Source organism: Erinaceus europaeus, chromosome 8 (genome assembly GCF_950295315.1).
Source record: "Erinaceus europaeus chromosome 8, mEriEur2.1, whole genome shotgun sequence".
Classification (NCBI taxonomy): Eukaryota; Metazoa; Chordata; class Mammalia; order Eulipotyphla; family Erinaceidae; genus Erinaceus; species Erinaceus europaeus.
The window spans coordinates 54,588,053-54,604,920 of NC_080169.1; the positions used below are offsets into that span (position 1 = coordinate 54,588,053).

At 39.9% G+C, this 16,868-nt stretch overlaps 1 protein-coding gene across 3 annotated transcripts in view; it reads left to right on the top strand.

Moving 5' to 3' along the window:
* The window catches only part of TMBIM7 (protein lifeguard 1), a 42,102-nt gene extending 25,883 nt beyond the window's left edge, over positions 1 to 16,219 (top strand). For 2 of the 3 annotated variants that reach the window (XM_060195703.1, XM_060195702.1), the window contains 5 exons: positions 3,062 to 3,099; positions 3,182 to 3,269; positions 7,271 to 7,360; positions 10,500 to 10,547; positions 15,708 to 16,219. In XM_060195703.1, coding sequence (XP_060051686.1) covers positions 3,062 to 3,099; positions 3,182 to 3,269; positions 7,271 to 7,360; positions 10,500 to 10,547; positions 15,708 to 15,860 — 417 coding nt within the window. In that variant the 3' untranslated portion in view covers positions 15,861 to 16,219. The remainder of the gene's footprint in view (positions 1 to 3,061; positions 3,100 to 3,181; positions 3,270 to 7,270; positions 7,361 to 10,499; positions 10,548 to 15,707) is intronic. The other variant, XM_060195704.1, reaches the window with a different exon arrangement.
* Positions 16,220 to 16,868: the final 649 nt, after the last annotated feature.

The window sequence follows — 16,868 nt, forward strand, 5'->3', positions numbered from 1 at the left end:
CCACCATGACCTATGGTGAGATTCTGGCATTCATATGGGGCAGTACCCAGTGCTATTTATATGTGGGAAGAAGTTTTTCCCTAAGGCTAAGGAAGATGGATTCTCTGCTGCCCACATAAGGGCATTTCTGTAGCATCAGAGCACTAAGGAACTTTTTTTTTTAATTTATTTTTTATTTAAGAAAGGATAAATTAACAAAACCATAGGGTAGGAGGGGTACAACTCCACACAATTCCCACCACCCAATCTCCATATCCCATCCCCTCCCCTGACAGTTTTCCCATTCTCTATCCCTCTGGGAGACTGGACCCAGGGTCATTGTGGGTTGCAGAAGGTGGAAGGTCTGGCTTCTGTAATTGCTTCCCCGCTGAACATGGACGTTGACTGGTCGGTCCATACTTCCAGTCTGCCTCTCTCTTTCCCTAGTAGGGTGTGTCTCTGGGGAAGCTGAGCTCCAGGACACATTGGTGGGGTCTTCAATCCAGGGAAGCCTGGCCGGCATCCTGATGGCATCTGGAACCTGGTGGCTGAAAAGAGAGTTAACATACAAAGCCAAACAAATTGTTGAGCAAGCATGGACCCAAAGTTTGGAATAGTGGAGAGAAAGTGTTAGGGGGCTACTCACTACAAACTCTAGTGTACTTTTGCTTTCAGGTATGTATTTTGCACTAGTTTATAGATACATGTGAACATATGCTCTCTCTCACAGAATCTGGTCTATATCTAGGTTTTGGGACTTTGTTAGAAAAGGAACTTTTTTTTTAAGATGTCATGGATAACCCTGTCTATTGTCTAAGTGGAAGCATCTGCCTCCCTGAGGGGAGGTGGTAGGGCCTGGAAGTCAGACATTAAAAAACCTGACTTTCAGACAGAAAGTTTAAAATATTTTTTATTTTAATATTTGCTTTAATTTGTATGCTTATCGCAAGAAGAGAAGGAAGCCCTCCTCTCTGAAATTTTTCTGTTTATCCTACAACAGTTAATGAGACAAAAGGTCAGTAACAGTTGTCCAACTTAATGTCTTGGCCAAATGCTAGGAAATATATACATTTTTTAAAAAAAGCAAATATATGGAGAAAACCATTTTCTAAAAGGAGTTAAGGGGGAAAGGAAAATATTAACACACTGAAGACAATTTTGGTCTTATAGAATACTGACCCTTTGAACCTATGTTCTGAGCACTTGAAGTCATTGATTTTAAGAAAGATTGATTTCTATTCTTCAGAAAACTATAAGGGGATTTTGGCTTGAAATAATTTCCTCTTGTTTTCCCTCTCATATCTTCTCTGTCTCTGTGTCTTTCTCTTCCTCATGTGTTTGTTTTTAAAGATGAAATTTTAAAAAAATCTCTTGAGCAAGCAAGGAGAAAAATACTTTTGAGAAGGTCAGAAGCAAATGCATCATTAAGATATCATGTGTCCATGGACTAGGTATATTTCATCCATTTATAGTGGAAAGACAGTCTACTTTGACAGTGTAATAGAGATATAGTGTTTAAGGATTCCACAGAGGGGACTCTGGAGACTCCAGGTCTTTTCCAGTCTCCTGTCCTGTACATTGTTGTCCAGCTAGAGAAGTTCAAAGTCCCTCTATCAGCCCTGGCTTTTGGTAGGTTATGTCCTCATTTTCACTTGCTGGACTTAGAATTTTTCCCCTGGCTCGTCGTGGACTAGTGAGTTGACTAAATCTCTGGATTTGCTTCTGACAGAAAAGCCTGTCAGCTGGGGGGTGGGGGCGGTGGATTGACCTGCCAATGTGCAGGTCCAGCAGAGAAGCAATTACAGAAGCCAGAACTCCCACCTTCTGCACCCCATAAAGAATTTTGATCCACACTGAGGAGCCATGTCATAAGGAGTTGTAAGGTAGATCAGGTGAAGAAGGTTTCCAGCATAAATCCTTCAAGACCTTCAAGTTTTTCTAAAGTATGTCACAATAAGCCACAAATATAGTTCCTAAAATAAAAATTAAAAAATAATAATTTTGGTCCATATTCCCAGAGGGGGAGAAATGATAGGGGAAGATCACCAAAGGGTTCTGAAACCCAATCCCATCAAGACCCGGAGAGAGAAGAGGAAAAAAGAAGTACATTCAGAAGTGGCAGTAGGTGTAGGCTTGACTTGGAGGGGAAGAAAAGGCAGGACCATAAAAAAGGGCAAATGTATATAAATATGTATAGTCAAATAAATAATAGTCAACCCATATCTATGATCTTAGGAGAACTACTGTAGTTTCCAATGAAGGGAATGGGGATGCAGAACTCTGGTGGTGGAAAAGCTGTGGGATTATACCCCTGCTATCTCATTTTTTTTTTTTTGTAAACCAATATTAAATAACTAATAAAAGTTTAAAAAGCCTGTCAGTTAGGGAATAGCCTCAGCCCCTGTAAGTGTGGCTCACTGAGAGACTCTTATGGCTTCCTTGCTATCATGGAGCCACACTTGCATGCTTGGAATCTACTCAAGATAAAAGTTGGACTGGAGTTGGTGTATAGCGCCAAAGTAAAAGATTCTGGGGTTGGGGGTGGGGAGGGTTCAGGTCCTGGAACATGATGGCAGAGGAGGACCTAGTAGGGGGTGTATTGTTATGTGGAGAACTGGGAAATATTATGCATGTACAAACTGTTCTGTTTTACTGTTGACTGCAAGCCATTAATTCCCCAATAAAGAATTTTTTGTAAAAAAAGATTAGAAATAGTACACCTTGCCCAGCTAAAATGTTAAGTTTCTGTGTGGATGGTCCCAATTTGATTAAGGACAATAGGGTCTACTAATGAGTCTTTAACTTTCTCTTCTACATTCCCAATGAATGCCCATTTATTTCAATAAATATGTTGCCAGTTACTATTGGATCCTAAGAAATAGTTACTTATAAGAGAATTTACTCTTGCCAGTGTTGGGAAGAATACTAAGGAAATGCATAGTTTCACTGTTTGTTCACTATAGTTAATTTCTGTAGGGTTTTCATATTCCCTAGGCCCTGACAAAGTTCAGTGCCTCAGATCATCTTCAAGTACTGAGCCTTGGCAATTAGGCTTCTGATTTATTGTACATTTTGTTTTTAGACAATTCTTGAAGGTCTGCTGCTAGGAACCGTATCAGTGTAAGTCTTTAATACACTTTTTTTTTCTGGGTGTGTTTTTCTTTGAATGTATGTGGAAACTAATCACAATCTCTGGTTCTAGTTTTTATGAAGCTGAGGAAGTGTTATGGGCAACAGCTGCGACAGCTATGGTGACATTCTTGCTTACTTTATTTGCTGTTCAAACAAAAGTACGTATTCTCAAAACTGACTGCTGCCATAGGAGTTGTTCCTTTGCCTCTTTAGATCCATTTTACTCCCACCTCCCTCCTATTCTCTACCATCTCATAGGCCTCACATCCATAGCCTCCTCACCTCCATGGCCTCCTCACTTTCTGGCTTCCTATGGAATTGTGCCAATGGGGGATGCCCATTTAGAGAATGGGGTAGAGTGGGGAAAAGTGTTTACTCCTTTCTTTTAACAAGTTCCACTTGGGTTATCCATGGTTCTTAATCAAAATTCACTGCCTGTCTCAGGTGGTCAATTCAATAGAACCTTTTAAATTTCTGTAAAAACCTTTCTCTGGGGAGTCCGGTGGTGGCGCAGCAGGTTAAGTGCATGTGGCACAAAGCACAAGGACCGGCATAAGGATCCAGTTCGAGCCCCTGGCTCCCCACCTGCAGGGGAGTCTCTTCACAAGTGGTGAAGCAGGTCTGCAGGTGTCTATCTTTCTCTCCCCTTCTCTGTCTTCCCCTCCTCTCTCCATTTCTCTCTGTCCTATCCAACAACAATGACATCAATAACCACAACAATGTTAAACAACAAGGGCAACAAAAGGGAAGATAAATTTTTAAAAAGTTAAAAAAAAAAAACCCTTTCTCTGGTGGTGGGAATTGTATGGATTTATAACTCTCTTATTCTATGGTCTTGTCAATATCTCCATTTTATAAATAATTTTTTTAATTATAGGGAAAAAAAACCCTTTGTTTTAGTTTCTCTTGGACTCTCAATGTTAGCCTGTGTAATTGTAACTCTTCCTCACAGACTGCTTTTGTAAAGGGTGCCTTTATAAACAAGCATCCCCCAATTTATTCTGTTTGAGTGAAACCACCTGCTTCTTGCTGGCACTCTGATAGATTCAGGGAGTCTAAAAACTAAAAAGGTTGTGCCATTCACAAAGGTTCAGGAGTGACAATCTTCCTGAGGTGGTCACATAATTTGGGACTATTCCTGTTTAGCTGTCAAATAAGTCAAAGTCTCTCCAGCTATCAGATGTGCCTAGATATTTCTGGAAAGACTGTGGCAGCATTTTTTAAGTTTTTATTTACAAAAAGGAAACACTGATAAAAACCACAGGATAAAAGAGGTACAACTCCACACAGTTCCCACCACCAGAACTCCGTATCCCATCCCCTCTCCCAATAGCTTTCATATTCTTTATCCGTCTGTGAGTATGCATCTGGGGTCATTATGGGGTGCAGAAGGTGGGAGGTCTGGCTTCTGTAATTGCTTCCCCACTGAACATGGGCATTGGCAGGTAGATCCATACTCCTAGCCTGCCTCTCTCTTTCCCAAGTGGGGTGGGGCTCTAGGGAAGCAGGGCTCCAGGACACATTGGTGGGGTCGTCTGCCCAGGGAAGTCCGGTTGGCATCATGTTAGCGTCTGGAATCTGGTGGCTGAAAAGAGAGTTAATATATAGAGCCAAACAAATTGTTAACTAATCATGAACCTAAAGGCTGGAATATTGCAGATGAAGATTTGGAGGTCTCCATTTTGCAGATAGGTAGTAGTATTTTAGTTATATTCCAAAGGGCTCATGACTATACTAGTTTTTTCCCCCTTTGTGAAATGGAATGGCAAGAAGGAGTGGGGGGACACTTCGGTGTGCTGGTGCATGATGGTGGTGGAACTAAACTGGGGGTGAGAATGTTTTTCATCACCTATTATGATGAGATGAAATTTTGCTATGTGTTAATAACTGTACTGTAAACCACTAACCCCTCAATACAATGATAAAAACAAATATATTAACCAATAAATAGAGAAAAATTTCCTAAAGTTAAAAAAATATGACTCCCCAGCTGAATTACCTGCACCCAACATCCTTCTTCAGTGCCACATCTTTTTTATTTGAGAGAGAGAGAGAGAGAGAGAGAGAGAGAGGCAGACCAGAGCAGCTGTAGTATATGGTGGTCCTGGAGACTGAACAAGAAACTGGAGCATACAGCATGTGAATTCTGTTCTCTAATACACTGAACTATCTCCCTGGCCCAGCACTTATTTATTTTTTTTCTGCCAACAAGTAATAAGGAAGATTTAGGGTTTCATTCTCACAAGCAAAACTTATTGTGGTGTAGGTCAGTATTGTCCTATAAAAATAAGAGTGTGAGCCATAAGTGTGTAATTTAAAACCTCTTTTTAAAATTTATTGATTGATTGACTAATGACTGACAAGAGCATACGATAAGAGGGGTACAATTCCACACAATTCCCACCACCAGAGTTCCATATTCCATCTCCTCCATTGGAAGGTTTCCTATTCTTTATTCCTCTGGGAGTATGGACCTGGGATCATTATGGGGTGCAGAAGGTGGAAGGCATCAGTAATTGCTTCTCCATTTGACATGAGTGTTGACAGGTTGATCCATACTCCCAGCCTGTTTCTTTCTATTTTTTCCCAGTGGGGCAGGGGTCTGGAGAGGTGGTGTTTAAGGACACACTGGTGAGGTGGTCTGCCCAGGGAAGTCAGTTTGGCATTATGGTAGCACCTGCAATTTGGTGGCTGAAAAGCATTAAGATATAAACAAGAACAAACATTTTAATAATCAGGAACCTAAAGGTAAGAATATAGCTGATGAGATTTGGGGTCTCCATTTTGGAAAAGGCTAGTAGGTCTATTTTCCAAGGGGCCCATGACTTTACTAATTTTTGCCTGAGCCTGACAGTTAACATGCAGGTGGGCTAAAGGTATTGTCTGGGTAGATGGTGTCAGAGGTGGGAATTAGGACTAGAAACCTGGATCATGGCAGAGAGTAGCTCTCAAATATGGGAAAATAGACATTTTTTTTAAAAGTAGGCTTTAGTTCCACCAAGTTTGCTTGCTTACAGTTTTCTGGGTTCTAATCCTGGAGCTGCTGCTTCAAAAGTTCTAGGGTAAGGCCTCCAGATGTTTCATGTCCAAGATGGTGCTGATGACACTGGTTTGAGAACCACACAATTAGCTTGAGAACCATACTCTGACTTCATACTGTTCACTTAGTGTGGTAGATGTAGGGAGTCAGAGGAGAGATAAAGGAATTAGGAGCATGCTCTTGCAAGAAAATATCTTAGATTTGAGGGTCTTCTTTTGTTCTTTGTTAAACTTTTTATTAGTGATTTAATAATGATTAATGATTAACAAGATTGTAAAATAACAGGGGTAAAATTCCAGATAGTTCCTTCCACCAGAATTCAATGTCCCATCTCCTCCATTGGCACCTTCCCTATTCTTTATCCCTCTGGGAGTATGAACCAAAATTCTTTATGGAGTGCAGAAGGTGAAGGATCTGGATGTTCTAATTACTTCTCTGCTGGACATGGATGTTAGCAGGTTGATCCATAGAGGGTCCTCTTTTGATGCATAGTTCAATTTTTTTCAGGCTAGGTCATGAGCTTTCCCTTTCTTTAACATACCCTACTCTTGATTTGATTTAGGCAAAAATCAGATCCCAAATACCCAAAAATATACTTTTAAAAGTGTAAAAAATGCATTATCAGTAATTTTTGAAAGTTTAATGTATTTATTTATTTGTATTAAAATATACATATACAAACATGAAAAAAAGTACAGTTATCACCTCGGTCTGTTTCATTTTACTATTTGATGTGCCTGTTTAAAAAATATGAATAATTGTGACACACATTTACATTGCATTTATTTAATGTACATTTTATTAGATAAAATATACAAATAAAACTGTTACAAAGAACCAAATGTACTCAGAATCTAGTTTCAAAATTATCATTTGAGGCTCCTGTTATTTTATTCATAATCCTGCATTCTTGTCCTTCTTGAAACAAATCCCAGACAATATAACACATTTTATCTACTATTTTTCATTAGTTGGTACTAATGGATCTCCATAAGTTTCAGAATTGTTCAGGGAAAAGTAAGCTGAATTTTGCTAATGGAATATAAGATATTCCTGTCTCAAAACCTTGAAATTCCTTATAGTTGATAATTCTGTTGTTTTTATGTTATGTTTCCTCAGTGGGATTTTACTGTTCTAAGTGGAGTGCTGTTTGTTGTAGTCTTCGTATTAATCATCTTCGGACTTCTCATAATCTTCATACGGTCATATGTAAGTGGGTCCTCCTTGGGTAACCTCAGGGAATTGTTAGAAATGTGGGTTGAAGTGTACTGGTTGTGTTAATCTGGATTTTCTGAGAAGCAGACAATTTCTGGTGAACTAAACTGAGGGATTTCCTCTTAGCGATAAATGTTTGTGAGAGGAAGGTAGGGATGGCTTGGTGGAGTTGGGGAGCTGCCTAGAAGAACTGTCAGATCAAGGTAGCATATCTGGCACACTCAATGAAGGAGAGGCAAGATTTATCAGGTGGGGGCACTCCATAAATAGTGTTAAGGAAGGCCTGGCAAGGTCATCAGGGAGAAGGGCACTCTGCTCCTAGCAGATGAGAAGTAGAAACATGACCCAGGAGCAAACTGCAATGGGTTGTAGAGCATAGACCATAAGGGGCCTTGGCTAATTATACTCCTTTGGATGCAGCTGGAGGTCTGTGAGATGGTTGGGAGTACCCTGAATATGGGGCTGAGGGCCTGAGATGGAGTTCATCTCACATACTCCTGATGTCCTTCCTAAAAAGAGTCTTGGGGTGGATCTCTCCACAGGAAACCTTAGATCCATCCTTTCCATGGCTGCTGCTTATTTGAACTGATGAGAGTAGAGATAGGGGCTTGTTTCAGCTACTCTTCCCACTGTAAAATACAGAGGCTCCTTATTTTCAGATTTTGTTCTAAAAAAAAAAATAGTGCTTTAACACGACTTTACAAAAAAAAATCACATTTTAGGTATATTTTCATACAGACACATGATATGTGTAATTCACCACCCCAACCCACCAAGGTTCTGTGTCCCCCCAACACACACCCACCTCTCACCCCATAACTGTTTTAGTTCTCATATTGTAAAGAAATAGTTTAGCTATCTTTGTTTTCCCTGAAAGCTTGTTTGCTTTAGCCATCTACATTCCACATTGACTTTTTTTTTTTTCCTCCAGGATTATCACTGGGCTCAGTGCCTACACTATGAATCCACTGCTCCTACAGCCATCTTTTTTCTATTTTTCTTTGGACAGGATAGAGAGAAATTGAGAGGGAAGGGGAAGATAGAGAAGGAGAGAGAAAGATAGACACCTGCAGACCTGCTTCACCACTTGTGAAGTGACTCCCCTGCAGGTGGGGAGATGGGGGGATGAAGGACCAGGATCCTTATACAGGTCCTTGAGCTTCCTACCATGTGTGTTTAACTTGGTGCACCACCACCCGCCCCCCCCCCCACTGACTTCTTACTTAATATCAGACATAGGCCTATGTACTTCTCACAAAGGCATCATTTATTCCTTGAGAGACCACAGTTCTTCATTTATTATTATTGACAGCATCACAGAAATTATTAGTGATTATATAAATATTTATTGGGTGGGTTCCATGGATTTTTTATACCATTTAGCTTCACTTAAAAAACATACATTTTTTTTAACTAGGCAGATGAACCCTGGTTCACACTCTAAATTTCTATTTCACAAATATCTGTTATCTTTTAACTTATATGTAAGTTTAAAATGGATATTTTACAGAACCTTGGCCTAAGTATTCCTATTTGTTTGGTGATTCTCAATTCTTTTTTTTTTCTTTCCCTTTTGTTGCCCTTGTTGTTTTATTGTTGCTGTAGTTATTGTTGTTATTGATGTCGTCATAGTTGGATAGGACAGAGAGAAATGGAGAGAGGAGGGAAAGACAGAGAGGGGAAGAGAAAGACACCTACAGACTTGCTTCACTGCCTGTGAAGTGACTCCCCTGCTCAGGGGAGCCAGAGGCTCAAGCCAGGATTCTTATGTCTATGTGCTTTGCGCCACATGCGCTTAACCTGTTGCGCTACCGCCTGGCCTGGTGATTCTGAATTCTTTGGGCTCTAGTTATTATATTTCTTTCATTGGGAACTCAGTCTGGAAACATTGTGCCTTCCACACTGTTTTTCCCTGATTTCCCTCCTTCATTTTGGCTTTCACTAGAGTGCTATGCTCATTTTTCTAGGACCACATTTGTAATCCTGAAGAGTGAATGCCACTATTTTTCTCAGATGTATATACCACTTCCCCCCTTTCCCCAAGTAGAAGTTAAATCCTTTTACATCTAGGCCCATTCCATATCCCTATCAGGATTCTTTTGGTTGCGAGGAACCAAACTAGCTTTATTCAAAAACTAGTTATGCAAAATACTAGCTATGCAATGAAGTCTTTTGTAGCTGAGGTTTTGAGGTCCCAGATTCAATTCCTGACACAACCATAGGCCAGAGCTGAGCAGTGCTCTAGTTAAACCACCACCCACCACCCACCACCCACCACCCACCACCCACCACCACCTCTAAAGAATTTCTTGAAACTCCTGGGTGAGGAGAAAATAGCCATTCATAGGAATGGCAGAGCTGACCAATCATATCTGCTTTGTACAATGCTAATTCCAGTACTAGCTGATGGAACAGACTTCTGCTGCCTGGATCCTTTTAGCCCAAGAATTGATTTCTTGTTGGCATGGTGTATATGTCTTATCCCCTTTCACATATGGGAAGCTCTGGTTCAGCCACAAGATTTGCTAGGGGGAAGGGTGTCTTCCACCTACTATCAGACGACTCTATATGGTATGGGAAAAAAATCAAGTTTTTTCAGAGTTATTATTTTTTCAAGAGCTGAGGGTTGTAAAGAGGGGACAAAAAGAAACAGCTATCAGGCCAGAAGACAACTCACTTAGTAGATACCAAATATTACTATTCTCAAGCCCCCAGCACCACATGAGAGCACCATGCATGACACAGAGAGAAGTTCATGAATGGTGAAGAAGCACTGTGGTGTGTCCTCTCTCCCTCTCTCTCTCTGCATGAAATTAAAAGAAAAGTAATTTTCACTGCATCAGTAGAATCAGGCAAGGATAAAATGTGAAACCACATTCAAACACATTCAAGCACATTCAACTTGACCTATTACGCATTGCAGTGCTTAGCACTTATTTAATGAATATTATTTGGCATATGCAATGCTAGTTTTAATTTGTTTACTGTATGGAGTTGAGTTGGTGCTGTTAACTATGTTACAGAGAAGATAAGCTTACCCACAGATTTGACTTTTTCAATAATAGTTCCTTATCTAACAAATGTGACCTGAGTCCTTTTGTTGTTCTTAATATACAATTGTTTCTTTTTGCAGTGGTTGCGTCTAGTGTATGCTGCACTTGGAACTGTGGTCTTCTCAGTTGTAAGTCCATTTCTCCCTCTTAATATGCTATGTGTGTTGACAAAACTCTTAAGCATTTACGCTTGGCCTAAAGGCAAGTGGAGTCTATAGTACTCTGAAAAGTGCTTCCGAACAACTTGCAGTTTTTCTCCTCCTTCTCCTCCTCCTCTCTCTTCCTGTCCCTGTCCCTTTCCCTCTCCCTCTCCCCAACCCTCTTCTCCCTCCCCCATTCCTCCTCTCATTATTTCTTCCTCTTCTTCTTCTCCATCTTCTCCTTCTCCTTTTTCCCCCAGGGATATACCCAGATTTGCTTTTAGGAGGTCTCAGGTTCAATTCCTGATACCACTTTGTGCCAGAGCTGAGAAGTGTTCTAGTTCTCTCTCTTCCAACCTCCCTATCATAAAGACAAATAAACAAATCTTATAGAAGAAATTACCTTCTATTGAGGGAGATCAGAGTCTGATAAAAGAATCAATGGATTGGCAATTTTAGGCGCCCTCTCTCTCTCTCTCTCTCTCTCTCTTTCTCTCTTCACCTCCAGGGTCTTCATCATCATCTTCTCCTCTTCCTTCCTCTTCCTCTTTTTCTCCTTCCTCTTCTTTCTCCTCCTCCTTCATATGAACATTTTGATAGGTTTTGACTCACAGCAAAACTGAGAGGACAGTACAAACTGACAGGACAGTTTATGTAGTTCCTGTCCTCACACATGTACGACATCCTACATTATCAACATCATTCACCATTTTTGACAGTTGATGAACCTACATTGAAACATCACAATCACCCTGTCCAGTTTGCACTAGATTCTCACTTTTGGTATTGTACAGTGTTTGGGCAAACGGATGATGACATACCATACAAAGTATTCTGGGGGCCAGGTGGTGGCACATCTGGTTAAGCGCTCACATTATGGTACGCAAGGACCAGAGTTGAAGCTCTTGGTCCACCTTCAGGGGAAAGTTTCACAAGTGGTGAAGCAGGGGTACAGATGTCTTTCTGTCTCTCTCCCTCTACCTCCTCATCACCTCTCAATTTCTATCTCTATCCAATAATAAATAAAAATTTAATTTAAAAATTATTCTGATTGCTCTAAAAATCCTCTGTGATCTGTTTACCAACCCCCATCTTCCAACCCCCAAGAACCACTGATCTTTTTACTGTTTCCATATTTGTTTTAGTCTTTTCCAGAATGTCATACAGTTGGAATCATGCAATAGCCTTTTTTTTTTGTCAGAGAACTGCTCAGCTCTGGCTTATGATGGTGTGGGGGATTGAGGCTGGGAGTTTTGAGCCTCAGGCATAAGAGTCTCTTTGCATAACTATTATGCTATCTTTTGTGATAGCCTTTTATTTTTCATTTAAAATTATTTATGTATTCATTTTTATTATTGCTCCAAGGACTTCTTTGCTCTGTGCTGACTTTTTTTTTTTTTTTTAATTTTTTATTTAAGAAAGGATTAGTGAACAAAAGCATAAGGTAGGAGGGGTACAACTCCACACAATTCCCAACACCCAATCCCCATAACCCACCCCCTCCCATGGTAGCTTTCCCATTCTCTATCCCTCTGGGAGCATGGACCCAGGGTCGTTGAGGGTTGCAGAAGGTAGAAGGTCTGGCTTCTGTAATTGCTTCCCCACTGAACATGGGCGTTGACTGGTCAGTCCATACCCCCAGTCTGCCTCTCTCTTTCCCTAGTAGGGTGTGACTCTGGGGAAGCTGAGGTCCAGGACACATTGGTGGGGTCTTCAATCCAGGGAAGCCTAGCCAGCATCCTGGTGGCATCTGGAACCTGGTGATTGAAAAGAGAGTTAACATATGAAGCCAAACAATTTGTTGAGCAATCATGGATCCCAAGCTTGGAATAGTGGAGAGGAAGTGTTAGGGAGGTACTCACTGCAAACTCTAGTGTACTTCTGCTTTCAGGTATATATTCTGCAGTAGTCTATGGATATGTGTGCACATAAGCTCTCTCTCACAGAAACTGGTGTATATCTAGGTTATGGGACTTTGTTAGAAAGTGAACTACCTGAGATGAAATTAGAGTGTACTATTAAAGGAAAGGTCTCACCCGAGTAATGAAGCTGAAGGGTTGTCATTCCACACGTGAAGTCTCTGGATACAGTCTGAGGTGAAGCATGTTGAGGTAGCAATCGTTGCTTTGGTTAGGTTGTGATCGGCGGATGCAATGTTATTTGGTTTGGATTGGGAGATGCATACGGGAAAGTGGGCCCTATCCAAGGGTTCCAGGACTGGGGGAAGTAGGGGCTCTATAGTGAAGATGTGAGGTTCCTGCTGTCTTAGGGTTCAAAAAGACAATCAATAATTAATATTATCATCACATTATTTGTTAATTGGGTTAACTTTGAAAAGTCCCTTTGTTATGGTTTGCTGGACAGTACTCAGTATCTTGTATATAGCTGTGCTATTGGAAGCTTCTAATCTACTTGGTCTAGGCTTTTGAGAGAGTCCGCATATCAAATACACAGCCTATATATTAAAAAGATTCAGTTTGTCTTTTGAGAAACTTTGAGACATACAATTGATTTCCCCCTCTCATATTAATTAGCTACTGATTTATATGTCTACATTTTGCTAGGAGTGTACATAAACACCATTCCCACCACCAAAGGACTGTGACCCATCCCTCCCGCCCACTCCCACCCCCCACTGGCCCAGGAAGCTACAGAAAGAGACTGGGCTGTGGTGATAGCATAGTGGTTATTGTATGCTACCTCCTTATCGGGTAGGTATTTTGCAAATATTTTCTGCCAATGTGTGGATTAACTTACTATATTATTAACATTTATTTCTTTTAAATTTTTATCACCTTTATTGATTTATTGGATAGAGGCAGCTAGATTGAGAGGAGGAGGGGAGATAGGGAGAGAGACAGAGAGACACCTGAAGACCTGCTTTACCACTAGCAAAGCTTTCCCCTGCAGGTGGGGACCGGGGGTTCGAACCCAGGTCCTTGTGCACTGTAATATGTGTGCTCAACCAGGTGCTCCACCACCTGGCCCCATTTTATTGACATTTCTTTTACAGATCAGAAGTTTTTAATTGTAGAAAAGTTCAGCTTATACATTTTTTTCATGGATCATACTTGGGGTGTCCTATCTAAAAAGTGATTCCCAGGGGCCAGGAGATAGATTATGTGGTAAAGTGTTCATTTTATCCTACATTAAGATCTGGATTGAGTTTCTGCCACCACGTAGGAGTACCATGCAAAGGAGAAGTTTCATGAGTGGTGGAACAGTGCCGTTCTCTCCTGTGTCTCTCCTGCTCCGTCTCTCACCCTCATTTGGAAAAGGGAGGGTGAGGAAAGAGTTTTCTCTTGGAACAGTGGAATTGCACAGATGCAAATTCCCAGTGAAGCTCTGGGGAATTAAAGTGATTACCAACCCAAGATTATCTAAATTTTCTTTTATGTGTCTTCTAGTTTTGTGCTTCACTTTTATGTCTATGATTCATTTAGTTATTTTTATGAACTTATGACTAGATTACTTTATTTGCATGTGTATGTCCACTCATTTTGGCATCATTTTCCTTTCTTCATTCAGAGAGACAGCAAGAAGTATCACAGTACCAGAGCTGCCCCTAATGCCATGGTATACCCAGGTGGTGCTGGGACGTGAACCTGGGCTGTGCACATGGCAAGGCACTGCCCTATCTGGCATTGTTTATTGAGGAGACTATCTTTGCTCCATCAAGTGGCCTTTGTTTCTTTTCCACAGATCAGTCATCTACATTTATGTGGGTTTATTTCTGGTTTATATTATGTTTTCAAAAATAAAAAAACAGAAATATATGTAAGTATGTGTGTATAAAGAAATCCTGCAACATTTCTCAAGCAACTGTCAACAGTTCTGCTCTGTTCCACTGATCTATTTGCTTAATTTTTGTTGGTAACATATTGTCTTGGTTACCATAGCTACAAAGTAAGTTTTTTAAATTTCTTTATTGGGGGACTAATGTTTTACATTCGACAGTAAATACAATAGTTTGTACATGCATAACATTTCCCAGTTTTCTATATATAACAATACAACACCCACTAGATCCTCTGTCATCCTTTTTGGACCTGTATTCTCCCACCCACCCACCCCAGAGTCTTTTACTTTGGTGCAATACACCAATTCCAGTTCAGGTTCTACTTGTGTTTTCTCTTCTGATCTTGTTTTTCAATGTCTGCTTGAGAGTGAGATGATCCCATATTCATCCTTCTGTTTCTAACACAAAGTAAGTTTTGACATAGGCTAGTACCCAGTGGTCTAAGCAAAGTGGATATTGTTCTAAAATTAATTATTTTAAAGAACTTAAAACTTTTAAGAACTCTATAATGCCCAGATTGAGTGGAGAACAATCTGCCACATAGAGCTGGGCTCCTGCGTAGAGTCTGGGTACTTACTCTGGGATTCATTTGTGCTCTTTTCCTTCATGTCATTACATTCACCTTGCCTGGGTTTGCTCACTCTGCAAGACACACAAAGAAACAGTTCTGTGGCTTTTTTTTTTTTATATATATTTTATCTTTGACCTTTTTTTAAAATATTAGATATCCTAAGAGTTCATACTTTTTACCTACCATAGCTGAACAAATATAGATACTTTGAAGATTTTTTAACTATATATGTATGCTCTCTTCTCATTCGATTTGGTTATACTGACATCATCATAAAGTCATACCCAATGTCAAAATTTGAAAAATGCTATCACTCAAAATTTTTAAGAGTTCAGAATTACTTCTACGTGTGAATAGAAATGGTGGGAGCACACTTTCCTTGTTTCTTCCCTCTCTTTCTCCCTCCCTCCCTTCCTTTTCTCTTTCCTCATTTTTCCTTCTTTTCGTTCATTCTTTCTTCTTTCTTTTTTTTTCTTCAGTGAAAATCTAATGGGAAAGTCATAAGCACAAGCCATTCTGTAGTTTTATCTCTGTTCAATCTGCCTGAAAAATCTGGACTTGAAAAAAAAAAAAAGGGAGACTCACAGACTTGGTCCCACTAACCTCAGAAAAATGAAATACTTGCTTTAATAGAATACAAGGTTGGGGGTATCATGAGTAGCCATGAACTAACTTTTGGAACATATTTTTTGGTGCTAGAGTAACTCTTTCAAATAGTTTAGTACTTTTATTTGATAGAAATGTACAACTCAAGTAGGTAATTCTTCTTTCTTTTAAGTACTTGGTGGTGGATGTGCAACTCATGGTGGGAGGGCGTCATCGTCACTCTCAGCTGGATCCTGAAGAGTATGTGTTTGCTGCTCTGAACATCTACATGGACGTAATCAACATTTTTATTTTTATTTTGCAACTTTTTGGACTGGGACAGTAGCCATATGGCCAAGACTGGTTCGTGTTGAAAAGACAGGAGGGATACTTGTGAAGTGTCGCCAGGTTCAGAGATGCAGAGGTTGCCACTTCATAAGCTCTTTTATTGTAAAAATACTTACTCCCTACCCCCACAAATGAAGCCAAGTATTTAGTATAATGTAACAATATATGTTACAGTCTTCATTCTGTTGTCACACTGCAAAAATTTCTGTGGGACATTTCTGATTATTACAAATTCAAAAGATGAATAGCATAATTAGTAAATATTTGCAAACATTTGTAAGATTCCCTTTACATTGTTGAAGTTTTATGTACACTTAAACATTTCTCTACATGAATAAAGTTGACTATAAAAACCTGTGTTGGCTCTTTCCATTCCTTTTGATTTATACACTTTTGACATCTGATTTTTTAAGATAAGCCAAATAATTCTGTCTTTCTTCTAGAATCCAGAGTCAGACAGGACAGAGTAACAACATTTACTTGGAAGACCCTAGAAAGGGTTAATAGAAAAGTTTAGGAAGCTTGTCATTATCCCACCTATACCTCTAGACTACCTCTTTTCACTGAGACAATCAACCTCTATTGAGGTTCTGTAGTAGTAAAAATATTTTGGAATTTGTGACAATATACTAACAGTCTTTTTAAAGTATACAGCTTTATATTGTCAAACATTCATGTGATTGCACATGAATTTTTTTCTGCTAAGGTTATTACTATTAGTAATTTATTTATTTATTTTTTGCAGATAGAGGGTGAAAGAGGAGAATAGAAAAGCAAAGACTCCACAGCATTGCTTCACCACTTGTAAAGTTTCCCTTTTGGGTGGAGCTCCCATGTGGTGATGTGGGACAAGGGAAAGTATGTTCAGTTAAGCCTCTTCCTCGTCCCAGTCTCTCTCCTTCTCTCTCTCTCTCTCTCTCTCTGATTAAATTCATATGAATAGAGTTTCACATAAGAGACAGAGACAGGAATGGAAGAAGCCAGAGTGCCACTCTGGTTCCTATGG